At 48.1% G+C, this 25,352-nt stretch overlaps 8 protein-coding genes across 8 annotated transcripts; 3 read left to right on the top strand and 5 right to left on the bottom strand.

The window, feature by feature from the left end:
• Positions 1–1,446: 1,446 nt before the first annotated feature.
• N7478_004961 (uncharacterized protein) lies at positions 1,447–2,325 on the top strand (the record flags this gene model as incomplete). The annotated part of the gene is made up of 1 exon (XM_056921175.1): positions 1,447–2,325. The coding sequence occupies one exon, from the start codon at positions 1,447–1,449 to the stop codon at positions 2,323–2,325; it is 879 nt and encodes a 292-aa protein (XP_056779212.1).
• A 1,491-nt stretch (positions 2,326–3,816) lies between these two features.
• Positions 3,817–5,211, top strand: N7478_004960 (uncharacterized protein; the record flags this gene model as incomplete). The annotated part of the gene is made up of 1 exon (XM_056921174.1): positions 3,817–5,211. The coding sequence occupies one exon, from the start codon at positions 3,817–3,819 to the stop codon at positions 5,209–5,211; it is 1,395 nt and encodes a 464-aa protein (XP_056779211.1).
• Positions 5,212–5,912: 701 nt separating this feature from the next.
• On the bottom strand, positions 5,913–11,427 carry N7478_004959 (uncharacterized protein; the record flags this gene model as incomplete). Its single annotated transcript, XM_056921173.1, has 5 exons — positions 5,913–6,379; positions 6,441–10,455; positions 10,522–10,706; positions 10,772–11,095; positions 11,274–11,427. The coding sequence occupies 5 exons, from the start codon at positions 11,425–11,427 to the stop codon at positions 5,913–5,915; spliced, it is 5,145 nt and encodes a 1,714-aa protein (XP_056779210.1).
• A 3,584-nt stretch (positions 11,428–15,011) lies between these two features.
• Positions 15,012–16,095, bottom strand: N7478_004958 (CRAL/TRIO domain protein; the record flags this gene model as incomplete). Its single annotated transcript, XM_056921172.1, has 2 exons — positions 15,012–15,304; positions 15,372–16,095. The coding sequence occupies 2 exons, from the start codon at positions 16,093–16,095 to the stop codon at positions 15,012–15,014; spliced, it is 1,017 nt and encodes a 338-aa protein (XP_056779209.1).
• A 264-nt stretch (positions 16,096–16,359) lies between these two features.
• On the top strand, positions 16,360–18,527 carry N7478_004957 (DNA-directed DNA polymerase alpha subunit POL12; the record flags this gene model as incomplete). The annotated part of the gene is made up of 4 exons (XM_056921171.1): positions 16,360–16,679; positions 16,734–16,916; positions 16,990–18,286; positions 18,354–18,527. 4 exons carry the CDS (start codon positions 16,360–16,362, stop codon positions 18,525–18,527), a joined length of 1,974 nt encoding a protein of 657 aa, XP_056779208.1.
• Positions 18,528–18,792: 265 nt separating this feature from the next.
• Positions 18,793–19,317, bottom strand: N7478_004956 (uncharacterized protein; the record flags this gene model as incomplete). The annotated part of the gene is made up of 1 exon (XM_056921170.1): positions 18,793–19,317. The coding sequence occupies one exon, from the start codon at positions 19,315–19,317 to the stop codon at positions 18,793–18,795; it is 525 nt and encodes a 174-aa protein (XP_056779207.1).
• Positions 19,318–20,012: 695 nt separating this feature from the next.
• N7478_004955 (translation initiation factor eIF2B subunit delta) lies at positions 20,013–21,759 on the bottom strand (the record flags this gene model as incomplete). Its single annotated transcript, XM_056921169.1, has 2 exons — positions 20,013–21,020; positions 21,088–21,759. The coding sequence occupies 2 exons, from the start codon at positions 21,757–21,759 to the stop codon at positions 20,013–20,015; spliced, it is 1,680 nt and encodes a 559-aa protein (XP_056779206.1).
• Positions 21,760–22,551: 792 nt separating this feature from the next.
• Positions 22,552–24,599, bottom strand: N7478_004954 (kinesin-3 family protein uncB; the record flags this gene model as incomplete). The annotated part of the gene is made up of 2 exons (XM_056921168.1): positions 22,552–24,233; positions 24,317–24,599. 2 exons carry the CDS (start codon positions 24,597–24,599, stop codon positions 22,552–22,554), a joined length of 1,965 nt encoding a protein of 654 aa, XP_056779205.1.
• Positions 24,600–25,352: the final 753 nt, after the last annotated feature.

The raw sequence follows: 25,352 nt of genomic DNA, 5'->3' as shown, positions 1-25,352 counted from the left end.
CTGTGGATGACTTCAAACGCTGACAGGCATCGGTATAGACTTATAGCAACTATTTACCTGGGCAAACTATTGAGTTCCATGAATTACCCCCACTTTCAAACGTCAGATCTGGCTAGCCTATAAATGTGAAAGCTAGACTTCTTTAGGTGGTTTAAGATGTCAGTTCTAAATTAGCTAGATATTTCCAGGTGGAGCCGAAAGCCAATTCTGGATAGATTTCAGTGGAGCCGAGTTGGTGCATGTAGGAACAAATGAGGATCTATAACTTGAAATTTGACTGCGGGATGAATAGCAATCGAAGTTGCCTTTTACATTATCAGTATTAGCGATTTTCATCATCTCGGGCTATCCATCTTCTTGGATTTACGAAAGTTGAGGCATTCCCATCCATTCATTGATCAGATACGATTTGTAATTCGACTTTTCTTGAGTAGATCGTTGTCACAGAGATTCAAAACTGTATAAAATTAATATGAAAATAAAGATCTTCTAACTTTGTTATATTCGGGTAGGAAGCCCCGGTATGGTAGGCAAAATAGGTGAACTCTCACTTCCGACCTTCGGACAATCTCGGGGCTTTGCAACAGATCGCAAATATCGGAGAGTGATGGCTAAGAAAGGCGAGGCTACGTGACACAAAGCCCATATCGCAGCTTCATATCAGATAGACCGATTGTATCAGTGACGATATGACAATCACCACTTGGATAGAAATTCAAATTATCTACTAGGGATATGACACTGTCGAGTTGAAGTCAAGATTTATGAGTGATGTTGGTCTTAATTTCCATTCTCCTCGTTAGTACCAGAAGAAAGAAGGACCATGCATACCAACATGCTTTCGATTCGTCAGCTTCGAGAAGGTTGGAGTTTTGTAACAGTTTCTGGTCCCACTCTCCCGCCGTGTATCCACCTACGCACTCGTACTATACCCCACACTACCATGAGGTCATGACCCGGGATGCATGAATATTCATACATACTATTCATACATACTATTCATACATACAACTCCAGGGTATTGGGGGGGAGCTGATCAGGTGTAAAAATGTCTGCCCAAAGCCCCTTCTCACTAATAATCCTATACCAGACGCCCGTGGTAATTCCGATGTGGACATCTACTAGGTTATTCATATAATAACCTAGCCCAGATTCCTCGCAGGATCCTATTCGTCGCTGATATCCACGGAAGCTTGAACTTCGCGACGACTCGGCGACGACTCGGCGACGACTCGGCGACGACTCGGAATACTGAGGGCAATGAAGGACCAATATTCCGACTTTATGGGTCCAATGACAGAGAAAGACATTTCACGTCTACATGACCTTCTGCGGGCATCAAATGTATAAGTACAGCCCGGTCTGAGCAATGCCCACTGTGAAGATCATCATTATAAGAAGTTCTCAGTGACTCGAGCTCAGTTTTTAAGGATTTTTATCGCTACCATGACCCTCCCAACATCTATCATGGTCTCCGCGGTGCACTTTCTCAAAGGGAGCCTAGCTCTTACCGCAACGCTCTTGAATATTTTCGCCCCGGTAAACGCCGCTCCACAGGCTGCATCGTCTTCATCTACTGCTCTTCGCACAACAGCGGCATACTACGTCAGTGCTAAGACCACTACCTTTGCCAGTACCACACCCTCAGCAACTGGAACGGACGAAAATGTAATCATCGTGAAAGAGACAGGCACTGCCTATGTTATTGACAGTGTGATCGAAAAGACCGGAGACACGACGGAGAGCGAGTCTAGCTCCTTCACAGACCTCAATGCAGCCGTTGGAGTTGAAACAAATGGCACAACTTATATCAAGGACAGCAAGATCATCACTAGTGGTCTAAGTGCCAATGGGCTCCACACTTACGAAGATGACTCTGTTGCATATCTTGATAATGTGTGTGTTCATGCCGAGGGAGATGGATCTCATGGTATATACACTGCTGGAGGTGATATATACGGAAAGAATCTCATAATAAAAACCTACGGAGGCAAAGGAAGTGCCATCGCTACAGATCGAGGCGGTGGTCTTATCGTAGTTGAGAATTGCGATGTGTACACATACGGCTCTCTCTCGGCTTTGGTCTACTCTACTGGAAATATCACCACGACCGATCTTCGGGGCGTTTCAGACATTGCACCAGTGGCATGTGTTGATGGATCAAATTCGTTTACATTCAATAACCCATCTATCAAGTCTGGATCCCAGATGCACGGCGTGTTTCAGATTGTCAGCACAGCCTCCAGCTCCTCCTCGCTTGATAGCACTGTATATGCCTATGTTACCGGTGGTTGGTTGAGGAAACGAACGGAACGTATCCCTTGATCTTTGCTGCCAACCTTCAAGCCTATGTTTATCTGACTGATGTCGAGCTGAGCATCAAATCCAAATTGCTGGCCAATATCTCCGCAGATAATGAGTTTGGACAATCTGGAAGCAACTCTGCAAATGCTACTATTTTCTTGACCGATGTCACTGTGGAGGGAGATGTGTACTTGGATGATGATAGTGGTGTATCTCTTCATTTGAAGAACTCGCACTGGACTGGCGCTCTAAATCCTGATAAGAGCTCTGGCACTGCCAATGTATACCTTGATGCTAGTAGCACCTGGAGCCTATCGGGTGATTCCAAGGCTAATGTGGTCGGTCAAAAGAAGTCTGGATCGAGCATCCGCCGAGGAAATCATGATTTGAGCTACGAGAAAAGGGTTACTAAGTGATGAGAAACTACGATTGGTGAGAAGTATGGATTTCAACTCTATCAGTTTGAGAACTTTGCATGTATTCGGGCATGCTCATCGTCAGTCATTTTATTCTTTCCCTTTGAATGTCATGAGATGCATGTATCTGGCTCGCGATCTAGTATTTAGATTACCACAAAATCAAAGGTGTGCTTGTTCAACACGAGACTGAATAACCTATATCAAGATGATATTACTCGTCAACAAACGAATATTTAACTGATTTCATCGATTCAAGAAGATAACTAAATGAGTTGGGAACTTGTTTTTGCAGTACGTTATGGTCCACCGTTAGAACATGAAACCTAAATAGTGGAGTTTCTAGGCAAGCTTTATCAAATTCCACTTTTGTGGGTCAACCTAAAGACTTGCCAATATTTTCTGTCGCTTAAATTTACTGGACTTTGGTGATCATGCAGAAGAGTGGGGTTCCAGGAGTATATGGGAGTTCCGAAAGAAAGTCGTATTGATGTCTCATACATGCTCAGCCCAAACTTCCACACCCATTAATAGTGCAAACATTCATGGTAAAAAGGGCGTCATTTCTACCACAATGTATAACCAAGCCCCACAGTATACGCAAGCTACAGCAAGTAAACAAATGCACCATACCATAAATCTAATGCCGTAATGGCCGCGCGTCCATCTAGCTATACTCCTACTAGCTTCACTCGTATAGGACTTGGCGAAAATCAAAACATACTGTCAATTAACTTTTTCTCTGAGTAATCAAATTGCATAGGAGCATTTATATGAACTCCACTTAAACCCCTACATTCGTTTTAGCTTGGAGCTTCCCCTCATTTTACTTCTCATCGGGACCACTTTGTTTTGTGGGGTAAATGCCTGTTATTCGGATACATCCTTTCCTTCAAACAACATACTCGAGAATGGCCACTTCGGCTTCGTCTACGCAACCTCATATCCCTCGGTTGAATATAGAGAGTGGACCACCACGAGGACCTGAAGCACATAAATAGTCTTAATAATAACCTCACCCTAAAATCATGACTAACAGCCAAAGCAAAAGTCCAACTGAAGCATCCAGCTCACAGAACACACACATCTCGCAAAAATGGCGGTCCTCTCTGTCCTCCTTCTCGCTGCAACCTCAGCCTCCCTTGCAAGAGGATCAGTAACCATCGCCGACCCAAGCAACTATGCCGACCTAACAGCTGACGTATCCGACAACGCCATAATGGTCGATTACACCACCGACAACGGCGGTCCAATGGATCTAATCTACGACATCACAGGCCCAGAATACTTCTACGACAAGAAAGGAAGCATTTCCCATACCACCGTTTCCGTCGACAAAAACGATACCAGTGTTGTTGTCGGTACTGATGGCGCAGAGGTCACGATTGAATATTCAACCGTTATCAAGGAAGGATACGGCACCTGGCTTAACCAGGCTAGTTTCTTCGGTGTGAACGCCGCTGTGAATATTGCGAATCAATCTACCGCCTATATCTCGCATAGCAATATTACTACACACAATGGCGCAGCGAATGTTTTTGCCTACGGCACTGATACAGTCGTTTATGTCGATGATGTCGATCTTTATTCTTCTGGTCCTACGGCCCATGGTCTCTACGCTGCTGGAAATGGTACCATTGTCGCGAATAATGTCCGTCATTACTCTGGTGGAAACCGTTGTTCTTCTTTCTCTGGCGATAATCCCGGTGGTTATATCAATGTTACCGATGCGGTGGCTCATACTGCTGGAATCGGAAGTGCGATTATCTATACGCTCGGAAAGTCTTACCTCACCAATGTCGTTGGAAAGACCGAACAGGCACCCTGTGTCTTTAGTGATGGGGATCAACTCACTTCATTCAAGAACTCGGAGTTAACTTGTGGTTTGTTGGCGGGTACTGTTCTCTTCAGTTCCTCGACACGGGGAAGTGGTGCATCTATTAGTCTCGAGGATACCGTTCTCACAACCACAGGTGAAGACATGGCTGGTCTGTGGTTTGGAAATATTATCGCGACAGCCGAGATCATCTCGTCTGAGATTAATACTAAGTCTGGTATTTTGTTGATTGCGAACAGTTCCCAAGTGACGCAGGCTTTTGATTATTTTGCTGGTTCTGAGCAGAATTCGGCTATCAAGCCTGCGGAGGTTGTTGCTACTGTTTCTCAGTCTACACTTGAAGGGAATGTTGTTGCTTATAATGGGAGCTCTGTTACTTGGGATTTGAAGGATTATTCCTCATGGACTGGGTCGTTCAAGCTTGGTGAATCTAGTGGATCTGCTAGCTTTTCTGTTTCTATTGATGAGACGTCTTCTTGGTCTTTGACTTCGGATGTGCATGTTCAGTCTTTTACGAATTCGGACTCGAGTCTGAAGAACATCAAGTCTCGGGGACATAGCATTTACTATAATCCGTCTCATGCTCAGAATAACTGGTTGAAGAAGAAGACTGTTTCTCTTACTGGTGGCGGTAAACTGAGGCCTTCTTCCTAAGCTGGTTATTTGAGTGGCTTCAAGTTTGTGGGTGTGCATACTCATAGATAGTGATATGAACTTTTTGTCTAGCCTACGCATCATTCAAATACTGTCAATGAAGAAGATAATTCAGAGATAATTCCTAATTCTTCATAATGAATTAAATATCATGAGAAACTAGCAAGATAAAACAAATATCGAACCACAGAAAGCCCCCGCATAAACAACGGTTTGCACCAGTCAGTCTAGAAAATTCCCACAGCAGAAAACAGCAATGTACAATGAAGATTTCCAGCATGGTTGAGCAAAGAATCTACCGGTCATAAGTAAAAAAGGGTTGTTCATGTTCATTTGAACAATAAACAACCGGAGTATGTGAAGTAATCGAATCGCATGTGCACGAAGGGCAGTTTGGCTATAGGACAAAAACAAGAGGTATCGATAAGTCGACGAGAAAAATAAGGCTGCGTGTCATAATACAGGGATTTGTTGGATGTAGGTGCAGGGTGTATCGGGAGAAAGAGATGGAAAAAAGAAGAGAAGACAAGAAAGTAAAAGGGGGGTATGAGACAAGTGAGAAAGAATCAACGTGAAGATCAAAGACGGGAAATCGGGAAATTGTACATCAAAAACGGTAGAGACGGGCATAACACAACACGCTTTTGAGATGGCGGGTTTTAAATAACAATTCGAAGAAGATAGAGATGGCCACCGAGCTTTTAGAAGCAGTTCAGGGTGCTCTTCTTCTTTTTCTTGTTCAGGGCGTTCATTCGTTCCTCCAGCTGAGCTCGGGCAGCTTCGGCTTCCTTGCGGGCACTTCGCTCTTCCTCTACGGCTTGCAGAGAAAGACGGGCAGAGTTGCGCTCCTTGCGGAGGGTAGATAGTTCATCTTCCAGACCCCAGGCCTTCTTCTTCCAGCCTTCGCAGTCGGTCTTGACCTTGCTGCTCTGGGCCTCGAGGTCACCCAGTGCCTCTTCGAGAGTAGCAGTCAGCTGTTTCTCGGCATACAAGTGCTTCTCGATAGTACGGATGCGAGCTTCCTGGTCTTCGACAAGCTGGGCATTGACCAACTCCTTACTAGCATGGCGAGAGCTGGGAGGAGAAACGCTGCCATTGGAGGCGATGGTTGGGAGAGGAGGAAGGGGAATGGCGGGTGGGGGGGGAGGGAAGAGAGGCTGCGGATGAGCTCTTGCGAAGGTTAGAGGTCATCGAGCTGCTGCGGTCATGGGAGCCGTCTTGGGTTCCACTGTTCTTGAGCTGAAGGTCAAGCTGCTCAATGCGCATTTGATAGGTCTCGATGTCGCCCTCAAGGACGACAATTCGAGCCTTGGCGTCTTCGAGAGCCTGGTCACGCTCCTGCTGGATTACCGACAGACGATTGTGGTGTTGGTCAAAGCTGTTGGTAATTTGCTCCTCGAGCTCCTCGACCAAGCGAACGCTCTTTTGCTTCTCAAGCTCAATCTCCTCGACAAGAGCCTCCTTCTTCTTGACCTGCTCATCCTTTTGAAGAAGAGCATCCTCCAGTGTAGCAACCAAGAGAGCCAGCTCGTTAACCTTGGCATCCTGTACGGTACTCTTCTTTGTGAGTTCCTCGAACTCGGCGCTGTTAGAACTGCTGTTATCGAGCTGCTTGCGGAGATCCTCGTTGGTGTCCATCAGCTCAGAATACTTGTCAGAGAAGTGCTGCTTTTGGGCGAGGATATCCTCGATCTGGTCTGACAGAGTCGCAGCTGTGACATCAGAGTTCAGCAAGCCAGAAACAGCGCTGAGCAGCTTGACAAGTTCATCACGGGACTCTGCAATGTCCTTCTGCAGGGCCGCCATGGACTGATCATAGTGAGCATCCTTCTCGGAAAGCTTAGACTCGTGCTCAGCCTGAGCAGCGGACTTGGCGCGTTCCTCCAACTCATCCAACTCTCGTGTGTGTGTTTCTTGAAGCGAGACCAGATCCAACTTGTGAGAGTCGATGGCAGCTTTGTGTGACGCAATTTGCTGCTCAAGCTCGGTCATTTTAGCGGCATTGGCATCAGCCGAGCCAGCGGCCACATCTGAGTCAGTTTGCTGTGCGGCCAGCTGCTCTTGTTGCGACTTCTCCAAGGCAGCAATGGTCTCCAATTGGGTGGCCATAGTCGCCTTGTGACTGTCGATCTCCTTGTTTAAGCCATTCACAAGCTCTTGCTGCTTGGCCCGCTCACTTTCGAGTTCCTGTGCGTGTGCCTCGCGGTCGACACTGCCGTCAGTAGAAGAAGCAGCGGTGCGCATAGCCTCAACAGAAGCCAATGCACCCTCGAGCTCAGCCAGTGTAGTAGAGAGTTGCTTCTCAGAGGACTTTAGGGACTGAAGAGCAGTCTGGTGCTTGCCCTTCCACTCAGTCAGTTCACCCTCCAAGACGTCAATCTTCTTGTCTTGCACTTCGGCGCCAGCGTCCAAAGCCTTGGTAGCAACCTCCTGGCTCTTCAGCAGAGCATTGAGAGTTTCAATCTCACTGAGAAGCTGCTTCTCACGGACTTCGTGAGCTTCGCGAAGTTCGTTGATCTGAATCTCTTGGTTGACGACCTGGTCACGAAGCTGGTTGACAAGAGCCATGTCGACGGATGAAGCGCCCGATAAGCTGGATCGTTCACGAGTGAGACCAGAGATAATAGTGGCCTTCATTTCCATCTCCCTCTTCACGCTCTGGTTCTCTGCCTCAAGAGACTGGAGACGCTCCATGCGAGTAGCAAGTTCGTGCATAGTAGCATCGAGATGAGTCTCAAAACTCAGGAAGGTGTCGGGCTTCTCGGCGAACTCTTCATTGGCAAGAGTTCGCAGTGCAGTAAGCGAACGATGGGCACGGTCGACACCAGACAGAAGGTTTTGGCTAGTCATTCGGCGAATCATTTTGAATCCGGGAGTGGTGGGGGAGCTGGACTTGGTGCGCTGAGCCTCGGCCTCGGCCTTCAGCTTATCAACGAGCGTCAGCATCTCCTCGTGCTCTGTCTGCAACTCGGTGTACTTCTGAGTCATCAGATCAGCACCCGACTTGTGCTCAGCAAGGATTTTGCGCATCTCCTCAACCTCCTCGTTCTCCTGCTGAACTGTAGTAGCAGTGGAGGTAACAGTTGTCGAGGCCATTGAATCAGTCTCTAATTTAGAGGTTTCAGAAGACTCGCGCAAAGCAGGCGAGCCACCTGCCGAGGACAATTCCGAAGACAGCGATTGCGAGAATGAATGTTGTGCTCCACGTTTCGAGGTCAGAGCGTCTCCATTCTCTAAAAAAGACACAGGACGCGAAGCCGCGTTCTGAGTGGATGGGGCAGGATGCCGGGCTTCATCAGCCTTGTCCTGGCGAAGCTCATTGAGGGCTTTCAAGACCTCTTCGTATTTAGACTCAAGGCTCTCGTAGTCGCTCAATGTAGTCTCATGGTTGATACGCAGATCAAAAAGCTCCTGCGTAACAGTCTCCAGTTTGTCAGCAACGAACTTGGATTGAGCAGGGCTGTGAATAGGCTCCTCGCGGAGGGCCTCGGAGCGTCGAGCTTCAAGGCGGCTGGTAGCGGTCTCCAGAACTTGAAGGTCATCACTAGATGTCGCGGAGGTTTCCTCTATCTGGGGTACAACCTCCTCTTCCTCGGGAATCGGCTCGACAAGGTCTTCATCGGATTCGGGAATAGCTGTTTCTGCAGCTTCGTTCAAAACATCCAAAGATGGAGTATGCTTGTGGGAGAATTTAACAGGTACGCTGTGGATATTAGCATTGCCGTTGGCACCTGCAAATTCATCGGGAAGGTTGTGTCGGTTATCCAGGTCATGAAGGAGGTTATCCAACGTTCCCAGTCCCCGCTGACGGTGGATAACATGCTCCAGTCGAATAACTTCCCGCTGCATCAACTCCATGTCCTGATCAGACTCAGCAAGGCGGTCCTCCAAGGTAGAGATATATTCTTCGCAGCTTCCCTCATTTTCACGGGCACGGCTAAGCTCCTTGCGCAGCTCGGCCACGATTGCAGCATGCTTCTCTTCTCCAGTAGAAGCCCCATCCAGCTTAGATTCCAATTCATGCAGATAGGTCTCGTTGCTGACCTCCCTATCCAAAAGTTTCTGGACGCGAGACTGAAGTTGAGCGTTGACTGTTTCGACGTAAGTACACTTGGTTTCACGCTCCAGGAGAGTGCTTTCAGAGCTAGCCAGGGAAGAGCGGGTATCAGAAAGAGAAGCTTCCAGACTCTGTATAGTCTTCTCGTACTCGAGAACGACTTGCTCAACAGATTCGGCGAATGATCGCGAGCGCTGCATCCGTTCAATGGAGTCATTTCCAAGGTCCGCAGTCGCCTGGTCCGTCTCTCCATTGCCGGTCTCGGAATCGCTAGCCAAAGTCGAAATCAGCTTGGTGTGGCGCTGGCTCAGAGCGTTGTAGCTCTCCTGGACATCGAGAAGTTGATTCTGAAGTTGGATCTCTCGCTCATTCTTGCGCTCGCTGCGCTCGGTAGATACTGCTTCGCGACGATCCGGACCCTCTGAGTTGCGAATCTGCTGGCGAAGGAAAGCCACCTCGGCCTTTAGGCGATCGATCAGGGCTTGCTTATCACTATCATCCGCGACGTGCTGAATACGGGGCTTGCTCTGAATTGCTCGCGCGCGCTGGGCGTACTGGACAGTGTTAAGTGTCTCGCTCAAGTGGAACTCTGCGGGAGTGACACAAGCAATCATGTAGGTGATAGCGTTTCCACCTAATGAATCTTGTAGGAGTCGGGTGAGTTTTGAGTCCCGATAAGACACGTGAGAGCCGGATTGGCGAGAGGATAGCTGGGAGATAACCTTGCCCAGGGCGGCGAGACCAGCATTGATGGAGATACCTTCCTTGGCACGCTCACCAGAGGCTCCGGTATTCTTCAACCGTTCGCTACCCGCCAAATCAACAAAATGAAGCTTACTATCCACGGTCACAGACTCGCCGTTGGAGAAGCTGTCAACAGGCATAGAAAGGCGCTTTTCTTGAGGCGAGGTGGGTGCAGCAGGGGAGGCCTTTCGCTGGACAAGGTTTAAGCTGAAGACTGCGTGCGATCGGGACGACTTGGCGTTGATTGCGGTGGAATCGGTCTGACGAATGGCAGAACCAAAGTTCAAAGCTCCAATCAGATCATCGAAGCTGTTGATGTTGACCTGATGCAGGCCAGTGAGAAGAATGCGTCCCTTGGCGTCTTCGCGGATGGATACTGTACTCCGGTCGGTGGTGGCTGTCGAATCGGGCAGCAGCAAATCGCGGAGGTGCTCGTTGTAGATCTAAAGGAAGATTTCACGTTAGCATATTTTTGATTCCAACTCGTCTGTTCCTATGCGATGATCTACCTCGACGTAGGTGGCCTTCAATTGCCACGTCTTCTCAAAGTTGGGCAATTTCCCAAAGCTTGAAGCTGAGCTCATCGAATATCGCTGAGGTGTTCGCAGGCCGGTCGAGCTGGAGCCATTTCGGTTGTGCTTAGCTGGCCCATCCAGCGAGTCGAACAAGAGTTGTGCTGCACGGGGAATAATACCTAAAATGCGCCTGCGATTAGTGCTTGTGTAACTATTGAAGCTCTCCCTAAATCCAAGAACTCACCCATTGCTTGATCATGGCCCTGCTCATTTGGGCCTGATGTGCCCATCGTATAGGACTTTCCAGCACCAGACTGACCATAGGCCAGAATAGATACATTGTACCCCTGGAGAAAGGAGTTGACGCTGTCGCTTAAGTATTCCCATACTCCATCCTGGTCGACCGTCTCGGGGAAGACGCGATCGAAAACAAACAGTTTGCGCCCCTGAGGGACATCCACGGCTAAGCTTGTTGGGGTTGTGACATGGACCATGGAACGTTGGAATCGCTGAGGAATCAATTCGTAGCCGGGGTCCGTTGGTTTTAATGGCGGTCGCACACGAACAGCTAATTGATGTCAGATGTCAGTTGAGATTCACAGATCATTTTCGATTGGATTCTAATCCAGAATCATTCCGGGGGGGGGGTTGGAATGCTGGCGACCTGGGGTAGGTAAATGTGATTGCACGCGCGCGCATTTTCTAGCTCCCCGGCCCCGGATCCAATTCAAAGGGGTTCCACATACCAACTTTGACGGCGGTCTTTCCATCTTCATCAGAAGCTCGACTTCCACCTTGTTTACTGCTCATGCTCATGCGACTGCTACTGCGTGGAGTGCGCATCATGGCACTGATGGGTCGCGGGGCAGGGCCCGGCGAAGCTGGCGGTGAGACCGTCATCTCTTCACCCTTATCAAAACCACGCCAGGTGGAACAGAATAAGGAAGAGAATCAAGGGGAGAATTAACAGAAGGTCATGAGGAAAGAGTTCGGGACTGGAAATGCGGAGGGAGGAGAAAGTTGTTAGTGGTTTTTCGGTAAGCCCCTTTTAAGTTGACTTTGGGTTATTTTGCTTTTATGAATCTTTCGGGTAGAAAAAAAAAAAAAAAAAAGAAAAGAAAGAAAAAAGGGAAAATTAAGGAAAATCAAAATCGGGGGAAAATAAAAAAATTAAATATGATCAAAGAATATCATAAGCTTCGATTAAAACCTAGAAATCCCCCATCAATGATAGAACTCACCTGATAAAAGTGTAGGATAAAATATGACTGTTAACAACTTATCCCCTAGGGTTTCAATATATCAACAATGACAACAAGGGGGCAAAGAAAGCAAATAGATACAAAGTGTAAAAAAAGACCACCTAAAATCGCCCAGCGACCAAACCCAAAACATTCTGGAGAATCCTAGACCGTGCACTCCCTAGGCTATACCTGGTTTAGCTCCGATTAAGATGAAGGAGGTTTTGGCTGTTGAAAGGTGGAGTCTGGGTCTCTTTGAGCCCAAGCGAGGGGTGGTTCTACAGTAGTATGTGTACAGTACGGGTGTACGGATAATTCAGGGGGAAAATCTTAATATTAAAATATAATAATATTCAACTCTGATTAGCTCAGTACAGTGGATGAGACCAGATAACTACTTCAGGTACTAATCAGAGCCAACACCATTGACACGGCCAGACCCGCGTTGTTCCATGGTAACCCCCTTATAATACAATAGAACCTTGGAACCAGGTATACACTCGGAACAATTACACAGCCAATGAACCACAATAAAGGACTTAAACAGTATGAAATGCAGATGCCAACCCGTCTGACATTTGCACTTGCGATCCTTCTTGACGGGTTGCGCCACGTTTTCCGTAACCCTATCGGATACTGGGAAATAGAGCGACCTTTCTCCGCATCGACCCCTAATAGCACCTGGACTCAGGCCGTTCGTTTCAGGTTATTCTTTAGGTTATCAACGGGAATGTCGAACTCATCCGCTATCGCATGGAATTGTCCATTCTCAGGAGCTGGTCTCAGGAGAATACTTCCATTCCGGACTATTAACGGAGTATTTACTAGTAGAAGTAACATACGTCCGCTACTTTGATGTCTACAATACGAACTTGAAGTACTATTACTGTACTATTTTTCCCTTCCAAGGTTCATCCATGATTATTTACGCCTTCTCTCCCAATCCACCTCTCATCTCGCAGACCAAGCTAGGTGTGGGTTTCCGTGCTGTCGATCCTTAACATTTGAAGTGGACGCGGATGGAGACGGGCCAGAATCACCAATCTGGTCATTTCGCCAGTATCCCGGTTCCACACTGCGAACCTCAAGGGTAATACATGCGCTCTGGAATTTGTACTGTATCTGTTCTTTACAACCGACTGTTCGTGGTATATACACTATCCTCTTCCCCCTAGATCTCAAGGATCTGATCTATATCCTCCATCTCCAAGTTGTACCGAGGTTCAATGTCCCAAGGTTCATCCCAATTTTGAGATATGCAGGTGCTCATCTCCCCAGCTTCACCGACCAAGACTCAAAACTACGGTCAAAATCAGGCGTTCAGCAGCGTCATGTTCAACCTTCCAAATATTCAGATATTTAAAATGAGTTCGTGCGCCATCCGCCTCCGATCGACACAGTTCAACAACTACCCGTACACCCCGGCCCGCACAAGCCCCTGGGATGAACGTGCAACCAAATTAATCAGTACATTCCGTAGTGTATTCTGTCTACTCTCCTCTATGAAACGTAATGAGGCTGATCAGCTCTCCATCGTACATTAGTTACACAACTTCTTATATGTACAACTAGCGCGCTGCATGGGGGACCCATCACGTCTCGTGCTCGTCGGATATGAAGGATCATCGATCATCGCTGATCGTTCCTGTATCCGCTGCCACCTGGTTAAGAAACAACACATTCCGGGACATAATCCTCCGTACTCCATATATGTCCAATTTCTTACGAGCTACTATGTACATAGCCACGTAATCGAGTCTCATCTCGGCACTTGAGACCCTGAAAGACCACCTGGACACGCAGCGGCAGTTACATGTCATCTCATCCAACCTGCTATAGGCAGTACTCCGCTCTCCAACCACCCCTACCCGTTCCAACTCCAACCCCCTCAAATATACTATGTACATCCACGCATTCACAATAAAATTATGCCAAAGCTATGTGACTAAAATTATCCATAACACCATCACAGCATCAATCCAGAGCTGGCCAATACTCCACTACGGATCTGGTGCCGTTAAATGACCCATTACGCCCACCTCAGCTCAGACTCAACCCGGTTCTGTGCTAGGGCCGTGCTTCATGAACCATAATATCCTAACGGTCCACCGCGTGTTTCATGTTGGATTGACTCCACTATCAACTGGATTATCACGGCTTGATTTGGGGAGGTTGGCATCAGCGCCGAGATTGCGGCGCCGAACGTTTATTTTAGCCTCCCTGTTCAGGAAGGGAGTTGCTGTGCTTTCTTTGTCTTCCAAGTTCGTATGGACCCACTTCAACGGCGCGCTGGGATTATCACGATATTCCTTTTGTGGTGACGTTTGGCTTAGATTCCAAGATTAGAAGTTGCTTTAATTATTTTAGGGAAAGTAGTAAAACTGTGGATGTAGTATTTGGCCTGTACTAATACTGCTAAAACTTTGGAATGATGTCCACTGGCTGATGGTGACTGATATCATGATACATGTATATTGGATCATCGTATGTACCAACATCAAGTTGAATCAATTGTACTTGTAGATATTTTGGACGCAATAAGGTTTCAATGTTTAGCTGCAGCCAAATCTATTTCAAACCTTGAAATGAGCCTGAGATCTTCGATCTTGAACTCCAGTGCTAAATTACAATCTCCACCCAATCGCAATCTAAAAAAATCATGTCTATAATAAATGGTAGTCATTGTAACCCTCGCAGCTTTCTCAAAATGAGCCAGTGATGTCTAGGGGTGACAGACCTGGCTCCATGTCGCTGCCTTTTCTCTCTACATTAGAGCTTCATCTTTCCCGGGCCGCTCCATATCTCTCCTCCGTTCTCCGTAGGCCACAGCAACTTTTGATAAAAATGGGGTCCCAGTTCGGATGCGTCTCGAGGCACCTCCTAATAATTAAAAAGACATTGCTAGGGATCTGTGAATGGCGCTTCTGACGACAAGGAACTAGACTAGAGGCAGCTGACTTATGCGAACGAAATATTTGATATTATCGGTTTCAATAAAGCTGTATTTATTCTGTACTTTTCTGCAAATTCAATGGAGATATCTATCAACAAGTGGGAACTGATCGCTTCCGCAAATCCAAAAAATATGGGCATATACAAAGAGACCCGAAATGCTAAAGGGGGAATGATGTCAAATGGCAAAGGGATAATGAAGCAAGAAGAGCGCTTGTCACAGTAAAAGGGAAGCGGGCACTGATGGGGGGTTTTTGTTTTAGAATTTCCCCCTTAATACTTTCCTAGCCACTACTGGCTCGACACGCCCTCGCCTTTCAGGAAGTTTTCGGACTCGCCAACCTTCTTGCCGCCCTCAACCCAGCGTTGGTGCTTCTGTTCACGCTTTTGCGCAGCCAACTTGTTCAGGGCGGGCCAGTAGACAGAATGGTCATATTCAAATTCGACGTCGCCACCAACAGTCTTCATCAGCTGGGATGGAGGAACATGCTGGCGAAGATCCTCGTTAAACTTGAGCTTCTCGCGGGTCAGAGGGTCAATGAACGGAGTGAGGATCTTGAAGAATCCCCAAATATAGAAAGGTGCTATAGAGGTTTAAGAATTAGTCAATTAAGTAGAAAATATCATCGGCTTTAATCGCATTCAACTTACAATTAACGACCAAGGCACGACCCAGTCGCTCTGGGTAATGGTTTTGCAAGATGCTCACAGTTTGCTTAGCCTGGCCAATAGAAGCGTTCTGGCCAGACTTAGATTCACCAAAGTTAACAAGGAGGGCTAGTTTCTCCTGATCAGGGCCCATGAGATCAATAAGTCGTTCAAGCATGAAGACCAGATGGTGAATCTGTCGGTCACTCTTCTCGGTGTTCTGCTTAGAGGGGCGAAGGTATAGGCATGGGTGACCGTGGACATCATAGCCCAGAATGACTTGTTTGCCAGTCTCGTTCTCAATGGAAATGTAGTCCGGTGTGAGCTTCTCCATGCCATATTCACGGCGCCAGGTGAGTGTACCCAGAAGTCGAGTTTCAGCCTCAGATACGTTCCACTTGGTCGCACGGAGATAACGCAGGATACATTCGCGGGTCAACCACATGCGCTCATCATCGGTGATCGGGTCTGTCGGGGCGTTCTTCTCGGAGGTGTTTGGGACGGTAGTCCACTCGGATACGGTCTTAAGGACTGCCTCATATTTGGTTTGTTGGTCTTCCGTAAGCTCCGCGGGCTTCTCAACTTTGACACTATCAACCGGTCTAGCGAATGGCTTCTTGATCACACCATCGGCAGCGGAGAGCGGAAAGTCATCTTCCGGCTTCACCTCACCATTGGCCGTTGAAGGGACAGCTGCCACAACATCAGGGGTATCGTTAGCTGTCATGACGTTCACAATTAAATCGCCTAGTTGACAGAATAGAGTGGATGCAAGGAGGACACAACTCAATTGCGATCGGGGGTATTTGGACAGAAGTCCGAAGATCGCCCAGGCCCACTTTGATCTCAATGTTGAAATTCAATTAATTTTACCTGATGCGCGCGTGATTATGTCAGCCACACGTTCACGCGTCTTCGCGTCGCAATTGAACTCACGATCACTTGCGGCTTTACAAAGTGAACGACGGACCATTTCACACACCAAGCTACAATGGATACAGTGGCTGAGCTCAATGAGCTCTTCGCAGCAACTTTCCCCGAAGGCTTACCCAAAGATGTCCTCACGGAGCTCCAGTCCATCTTGCGGGTCCATTCGATGACCGCGGAAGAGCTTTTCTACAAATGGGAATCATACAGCATGAAGATGGGGGAGGAGGTCAAATTGACTATGGATACTGTTCGTGGATTTAAGCAAGATGTACAGGAGGCTCTCGAACGTGAGAGTCGAGGCAAGGTTGGCAGACAACATGAAAAGAGAGCCGCAGCGACAGCAACCCCGCGCGCCGCGGCAGGCGCTGATGTTTTTGGGATGTATGGAACATATGAGTCCCGATTGAGCTCATAGCAATAACTGATGTCGTATAGGCTCGACGACTTAACACCGAACGCATCGAACTCACGGCCTATGAACGGAGTAAACGGCTCAGCAAAGCGCAAGGCCGAATTTACATCTCCCGCTACGCCCAAAGTCGGACGGATGAACAAGATTGGGACTCCAAATGGCGCGAAGACGCCGAGCAAACTTGCAAACAGCACACCTGGAGGCCCGTAAGTGACACCCGACTGTCATCACATATCTATACCGATATACAACGATTGCATGGACTAACACATTTCGCAGGCCCGTTTCATTTGCGGACAGGGCCAATGCAGGTCAAACGGTCGAGACACTTAATTCGCATCTGTCCCAGCCAGCAACTCCGATGGCCCCATTTTCCGAAGCACGCATTCAGCCCACAGCCAATACAGATCTCAAGAAATTCGGCTATAAACCAATGGGAATGAAGCTCTCCGAAGCATCTGAGATTCTCGATGATCGCATCGACGAGTTCACAAACATTTTCCAGAAGCATTATGAGTCCCACGATCTCACATTTGGAAGTGCAGCTACGCAAAGTACTAATGAGATTATCGCCGTTGGCCGAATCGCCTCTGATGCTCTAGAGGGAAAACTTAACCCTGCCTCTCTTGTCCTGGAGACTTCGCGCCGAATGGGCGCTGGCAGACGAGTGCCTTTGAAGGTCGATTCAATTCCGGGATTGAATTTCTTTCCTGGTCAAATCGTGGCACTTCGAGGAATCAACCCGTCTGGCGAATACTTCACTGTCAAGGAAATTCTTCCTGTTCCTCTGTTACCCCCGGCAGCATCCTCGGCGGTTGCCCTCGATAATATAAATGAACGTTTAGAAAGCGCAGGTGATCTGCCCTTGAACGTTATGGTGGCGGCAGGACCTTTCACGGCTGACGACAACCTGGACTTTGAACCCTTCCAGGAGATATGTCAGAAAGCTACAAACAGCTATGCAGACAGTTTGGTTCTACTTGGCCCGTTTTTGGATATCGAGCACCCACTACTCGCATCTGGAGACTTCGACTTGCCCGATATCAAAGGCCTCGATCCTGACACTGCCACCTTGAATACACTATTCCGACACCTTATCTCAACACCGCTGGCTCGATTAGTCGCTGCAGTGCCAAGCATCACAATTGTTTGCGTACCATCGGTACGTGACGCCTTGAGCCGTCATGTCTCCTGGCCACAGGAGCAATTGCTTAAAAAGGATCTGGGCTTGCCAAAACAAGTTCGCATGGTCTCCAACCCCGTGACCCTGTCCTTCAACGAGATTGTTGTCGGTATGTGCTCACAAGATGTACTTTCGGAACTCCGTCGCGAGGAAGTCTTGCATGGAAAGCTGGCTGAGGGCCAATTACTTACCCGACTTCCCAAATACCTCGTCGAACAACGTCATTTCTTCCCTCTTTTCCCCTCAACGCCTCGTTCCAGTCTGCCAAAGACAGGATTGGATCGCCTAGCTACAGGTGCCACGCTAGATTTGCCCTATATGAAACTAGGCGAGTGGTGGAATGTTCGACCAGATATCCTCATTGTTCCTAGCATGCTTCCGCCTTTTGTCAAGGTACGTTGATTCAATTTTGTCAGATCTTCGATAGATTCATTCGTGCTAACCATTATCATAACTACAGGTCGTAGACAGTGTGCTCGTTATCAACCCAGGCACCTTGTCCAAGCGCCGTGGGCCTGGCACTTACGCCCAGCTCGGAGTTCATCCACGAACAGTTACTGACGAGGAACGCGAACAGAAACAACTGGACCACAAGCTTTATGAACGTGCCCGCGTGGACATTACCCGAATCTAAGTTATACCAGAATTTGTACAATCATCTCGCATTAATTTTATGCTCGGCGTTAAAAGGCGTTCGTGGGTACACATAGGACAGAAAACCTGCCCAAAACTCCGAATTCAATGATGATAATCCAGAATAAACAAATATCAATGTACTGCAATGAATCCATGAGAAAAACAAAAAGTCGAAGATTCAGTCATCCCCATCGAAATCCCTCCCATCCCTAACCAGCCCTAAACTCCAAAAAATGCAACTGAATCCAAAATCTCATACTCAATCACCGCAAACAAACAACTCTCCTCCCACCCATTTTCCTCCCTGTATTCCTGACTCGAACAGCCGCCGACGCAACAGCCGCTGCACCCCCACCAGTGCCTCTCAACGTAGCTCCAGGCCCCGATCCCCCAGCCGTAGTGCCCCCGGAACCACCTCCAGCGCCCGCATTAGCAGTCACTGCACTCCCGCCATGACCCTGCCCATTAACTAGAGCTTCGAGGCCCAGATCGCGCCAGACAGGATCTCTCCGCCGCTCCATTGCCCGCGTGATACCAAATGCAGCATGTTGATCTGGCACGACGTCGTCTTCATCTTCCGGGTTTGGAGGCTGGTACTGTGGCTGGACGTAGATGTCTTCTATTGGGAGGAAAGAGGGGATTGTGGAGGGGGATGAGGAGCCGTATGCTGCTCCGGGGTTTGTGGATTGGGCTTGCGGTGTGAATTGTTGATTTGAGGTTGATGAAGCTGTTGATGTGTGTGGGCGGGTGAATTCTTCGAAGAGGTCTGCTAGGCGGGGGTGGTGCATGTGCAGATGTGTTGCGGAGGAGTCTTTACTCTGTTATGATGGTTAATAGAGGGTGGTGGCCTGGTTATTGGAGTATTTACCATATTGAGTGGACAGTTGTATTTTGTAGTGAGTGCCTAATTGAAAGTTTTGTATTTTTTGGCGGGAGAAATTCAGAATCGATCTTAGCTTTTCAAGGGATTAAATTTGGAGATTCAGCTCGAAGCTGTTGCAATGCCAATGTTTAGATGCGCTACACCGCCCGCACCTGATAAGCGCGATAAGCAATTCTCGCGTCATACATAGAAGCCCTGGAGTCAGGTCAGGAATCCGTGATCGAATTGATTTTGGTTCAATGAGAGATTTTATCTATGCATCTTACTATTCTTATATCGACATCTAAAATCTTGGCGGACTGAGAGGAAGCCGTCGCGAAACTACCAGTTATCGTCTGGTATATGTTCTAGATTCAAGACATATTCAAGTCGTTCATATTCAGTTCTAAAAATCCGAAGTCCAGTAGAAAAAAAAGAGACGTAAAAAGGGAAACCTGGCTGAGCCAATATAATAATAAGATTCCACATCGGTTCGTCCATGCTCTCCGAAAGATGATCGTCAAAGAAATATAAAAGGCCGTGATGAAAAGTAGTCAAGGCTCTTCTTAACTTTTTGTGGTATGGTCACAGGGCATAAAGGAATAAACATTTAGTCGTATCTCACATATTCGTGCTCATCCGGTGGACAATGGGCACGGCACTGGGAGGCAAGCTGCCCAATTCAGTAATTACCATATCCACATACTCGGCCGGAGTAGCGTCATACATCAAGTTGAGGAGCTGGAGGTTATGGGTGTCCTTCCAGCTGGCGAGGGGTGAAGGAGAGGGAACACGTTCAGACGAAACGGGGTCGGGAGTAGGGGCGTTGGAGGCAGACTTCCCACCTTTGCCCTTCTTGGGGTCAACAGGGGGAGCAGTGAATGCTGCCGGGTCGGGAAGACCAGTAACCTGCTGCGCGGTATTGGCCGAGACAAGCTCGTCGGCATCGGCAATTTCATTGACGACAATACTGTCCAGTGCGACACGATCGGTAAACTTGACTGTCTCGCAGCATACGATAACGGGAACTTCGACGCCACCGGCACGTTCCTTGGCAGACATAGCTACCAAGGCGGTACCGACGCGGGAGTATAGGCGACCGTTACTGGTCATGGCGTGGGCACCCAGGAAAACCTTAGTAGCGTCCTTAATTGCGTGGCTTATACCATGCACCAGTGAGTATTGTACATCCAGACCGGCATTGGCGAGGGCGCGAGCGAGGTTCTTTCCTTCAAACAGAGGACGTGAATCGATGATCGATACCCGGAATTGCTTCCCATCATTGTGTGCTGCCAGAAGTGTCTGCTTCACGATTGAGCTACCCGCAAAAGTTACAATAACATCGCCATCCTGAATCTTCTGAGCCGCACTTTCTGCGATTACCTGATCCGCAACTGTGATTTTTTCGCGGATGAAGCTATCAATGAATTCGCACAATGTGGTCTTGGCGGCTGACTCGGGCGTGGAGGGGTCGATATCGGCAATAGCCAGCTTCAAGGCACGAATGGCGTTTCCTTGACTGATAGAGAGTGGCCGGCATGTCGAGAGATAGGTAATCTGATGCGAAAGATGTGTTGTCAGGTGGCGAGGGAGCGAAGTACCCAAAGGTGTAGTGTAGGATTCGACGACCTTGAGAGGAAATCCAAATTAGCATAGCCATTAAAATGAAATATAGAGCAGATAGAAATGAACTCACTCGCTTGAAGGCAAGCATAGTAGCAACGCATCGTGCACTGCTGCCACAAACCACATAGTCCCTCAGCTGCAGACCCAGCGCCAGCACCGCAGGGTGCACTTCTTTGCCGGCACCAGCAACAGTAGTCCTACGCTGCTGGCCATACAGATGACCGAATACAGCGACGCTCTTATCTTCCTTCTTTTTCTTCTGCTCGACAGCTGCGCTGCCGCCGCCGTGAGATCCCCGGCGCAGCAGTGGCGTCTTTGATCCCTTCTGCGCAGCGCTACCAGGGGCAACGTCTTTCCTCGGGGTAGCTGGGGGACGAGCCTGACCGGCTCCAGAAGCTGGACCGCCCGCAGCACCAGCTCCGCCATCTTTTTCAATTTTTTCCTTTGCGCGTCGAGCAGCTTTGTCCGCCTTGGCCTTCTTTTTCAGCTCGGCGGGGCTGAGGGGCTTGTCACCACCTGCGGCAGCACCAGATTCAGTTCCGGCAGCTGGTGCGGGGGCATCTTTGCCCTTCGCTGGTTGTTTGTCTGGCTGTGCGGGGCCCTTGTCTTTTGCGCTCTTTGCATCGCGGATCGGGAGATTTTGCTGCGAAGGGGGGTTCTCGGTCGCAGGTTGGGATGGGGGTTGGGCGGGCGCACCAGCCTGCGCAGAGGAAGTGGGAGCCGAGTCCATCGGTTCAGTCATCTTGGATGACTCAATCTCAAGGTGTGAGGGGCGTTTTGTTGGACCTTGAATTGCTTGGTGGGGAGGGAGAGTTGAGTCACGGAAAAGAAATGATGCCATAAGCGGCCCACGGACCGGCGCAGCCCTAATCTCCGCACGCGCATGGACTATACCTTCTATACCTTCACTATATAGAGTATTTTTTTCTGATAATTAGGGATTAATTAGTAGAGCCGAGGTCGGCTTGATTCAAGTTTAGGTTCACTTCAACTAGATTAACAAGGCATAGATTATCACCAGCCAGATTGATACCCAAGGACCTCGGGAGGCGGTTATACATGGCGGTTAACCCCCACGCGCCTGCGATATTCTGTACTACTATTAGTTGAAAGAGGTTATATATTTATCTTATTATAAGTATGAATACACTAAAACAATAAATCAATTAATGAAGGGATGAATTAGCTGGAATCTCAATGCGGTATTTCCAAGTTGCTCTTGTTCATGCAGAAAAGGTGTTAAACATATGAGAATGATAGCCAGTTATTGATCTTTTTCAATGTTGAAACAAGCATTATGTCAGGTTTCTCGTTATTCATTTCAGAAGTCTCTCGCTAGAGTAGTAATAGACAAGAAGTAGAAGAAACAGAAGAGGAAATAAAGAAAAGAAAAATCAAGCCTGGACCTGGTTGGGGTCTAGTCAGACCAAGTCTCCACCCAAAGCGTGGCTCCAGCCCGACCAAACAAGTAGAAACACTGTACCACCCAACGCCACATATGTACTCCAAAAATAAAATTCATAACTGATCAATTCTAGCGGGTGTTTCCAGCGATATTTCCCAATGCCCGTCGTTTATGAGCCATTGATTGTTCTTTACGTTGCCAGCGTTCGTGGTCAGAGGCTAACTTTCGTTTGAACATGCTGAGATCACCAAGGAGATCTTCCATATGGGATTGCATGTGATGCGCCTCACTTTCATTCTCATCCCAGGTTACTGTATCATCATCGTCTTCCTCATCTTCCCAGAGGTCCGGCTCGGAGTCGGATGGTATGACAGGGGAGCCTTCTCTCGATATGGGGTCCTCATGCGGCGGTAGCGTTGCTTCCGACAATGAAGCCAAGCTAGGCTGACGTTTCTCTAAGGTGACTGGCGGGATGGGATTCTTGAGGCTTTCGAGGGCTAATTTCAGGTGCATGCGCAATGCCTCGTTCTCGGTTTGTAACTGGCGAATCTTGCAATCGCCAACCATTTTCGTCTCCTCCATAAGACGCTGCATCTTCTCTACCTTCTGCTGATACTCATCAAGCTTCTCATCTTGCATTTGAGTGGCGCGCTGGTTCTCCGTCGCTTGACTGACACTAAGCTGTAGATTTCGGATTGTTTCCGTCATTTCTGCAATCTGCGCGTCACGTTCGGCTGCAGATACATGATCTTGGTTCACTCGAGCACGGGTACGGATATGCTTGGCCTGATCCGCATACCGGAGCGTGGAAAGTGTTTCTTCGTAGTCGGCCGGTGCGATACAGGCGATCATCGCTGTTTTCGAATTTCCACCCAGACTATCCTTTAATAGCCACGTAAGAATTGAGTCGCGGTAAGGAACAAGTTCCTTGCCTTTTCTACCTCCACGGATCTTCTTGGGCTCTGCAAGAGCTGCAATAACTCGTCCGAGTGTTGTGAGTGATTTATTGATATTAGAACCTTCACGAAGACGTTGACCCGTCGCTTCAGTAGACTTAGCACGCTCAGAGCCTGCAAGATCGACCAATCGAATACGCGCAGTACGTTCTGTTGTCTCGTCCGTTGAAAGGTCATGATGAATCTGTTTCAGCGTAATAGTGAAGACCGCATGTGATCGCGATGAGGTATCATTCATTTTAGTACTCGCGGTTGTGCGCGACATGTCACCCTTCCGCATAAATTTCATTAATTCCGCATAATTTCTTGCCGTGACTTCCGTCAAGTCTTTAACATATGGCCCTTCAGATGGAGACTCTCGGATGCGGAGATAATGCGGTGGATCTGTCCGTGGTACCAAAAGGTCGCGTACGTGCTCATTATAGACTTCGAAGTAAGACACTCGAACGTTATAGCTGATGTTGGGAGATGGCGAGTCCTCAATACGTTGGAATAAGTCCTCGCACGTTCGAGGGATCAATCCTGGCTGTTCGGGTGTACCCATCATAGTATAACTTTTGCCAGAGCCTGTCTGGCCATATGCAAAGATACATGTGTGGTATCCCTCAAAATTATGATCCAGGAACTCTTCACCTAGACAATTATAGACATCCTCTTGTTGCGCAAAGTGCTCGTCTTCTTCGTCGTGCGACCAGAAAGAATTATCGAAGGTAAAAGATTTATCCTCCAGGATTTTGCCCCGCGCTTGGAATTTCGGCTTGTCGCGATCGTCTAGACTGGGCTTAGGTGCAATCAGGCGAGTCATTTGCGTGTGGGGATCCATCGAGATGAGACATTCTGCCTGTCGTTGAATTTCTGCGATATATTATCAGAACCTGCGTCCGCTTGTCTCTTTCATCCTAGGCGCGCTTTCGCCCTCCCTGTGGCTGGACACGTACCTCGAGGGAGAAATTTCCTAACACGCACGACGACGCGCACATTTCCTCCTGGTGAAGGACTAGCCATTCCATCTTGATACCCAGCTGGTACAGCAACGCCTTCTCGGGCACGGAGGGAAGGACTGGAGGCGGTTGATCGTAGCGTTGCGGCGGAGGCGGAGGTTGAGATCACGCTCGGCGTAGTGATCCCAGTGAGGGCCGACGATTCGGACGAAGTGGCGGATGAGATCGAGCCAGGTCCACCTTGGCTGATGTGGTGGTAGAAGCGTGGATCTAAAGCCATTTCCCTGCTGTATTTTCTCAACAACTGAACACAAGTGTTGACGGCGTCGCGTCGTCGCTCGTTAAGATGATTGTACATGCAATGAAAATGGGTGAAAAACAAAAAAGAAAGGGTAAAGGGGGCGTGTTAAGATTGAGTGACAAATGAAATATTCAAGAGAGAAAGAAAAGAGTGAAAGGGGGGTCGGTACTGTTGCGTGTTGTTTCCTTGTCGGAGATTCAATGGTTCATGTCCCTTTTGCGGGGAAGTCGAGTTCAGGATGTAAACAAAGTGTCGCGGGTTTTTAGGAGACGGGCATGCTGCGGAATGCAATGCACCAACGAAAGAATCAGATGAAAATGGTAAATTAAATTGATGAATAGATAAAACAAAAGAACAAAATAGTAGTGAAAGGTGATGAAGATTGAAATGGCCAAAGCTAACAAGTGCTTGCGAATACAAGGACGGTGTAGAGGCGTGGCATAGGCTTGGTTGCCATAGCAATGGCCACCCACTATGCCCAACTGAACAAGCTGAACTATACTGAGATCTACATACTATATACTACTTACTTGCAACACAACTTTGATAATGTTTGTTATCCAATTTTTTATTTATGCTCATAAGTTCAAGAGCGCAAATGATTTATGATTCTAACAGGTATAGATATGGATACTACTCATATCTCTGTCCAATGCTTATATTTTTGTTTCATTATACCGCACTGTGCACAGTCTGGTGGTACTTCTTTTAGATACATGAACTTCAAAAAAA

This window comes from Penicillium angulare, assembly GCF_028827245.1.
Source record: "Penicillium angulare strain IBT 27051 chromosome Unknown utg000004l_segment0_segment0, whole genome shotgun sequence".
Classification (NCBI taxonomy): Eukaryota; Fungi; Ascomycota; class Eurotiomycetes; order Eurotiales; family Aspergillaceae; genus Penicillium; species Penicillium angulare.
The sequence above is the reverse complement of the archived record's forward strand: the minus strand, read 5'-3'. Positions and strand labels throughout refer to the sequence as shown.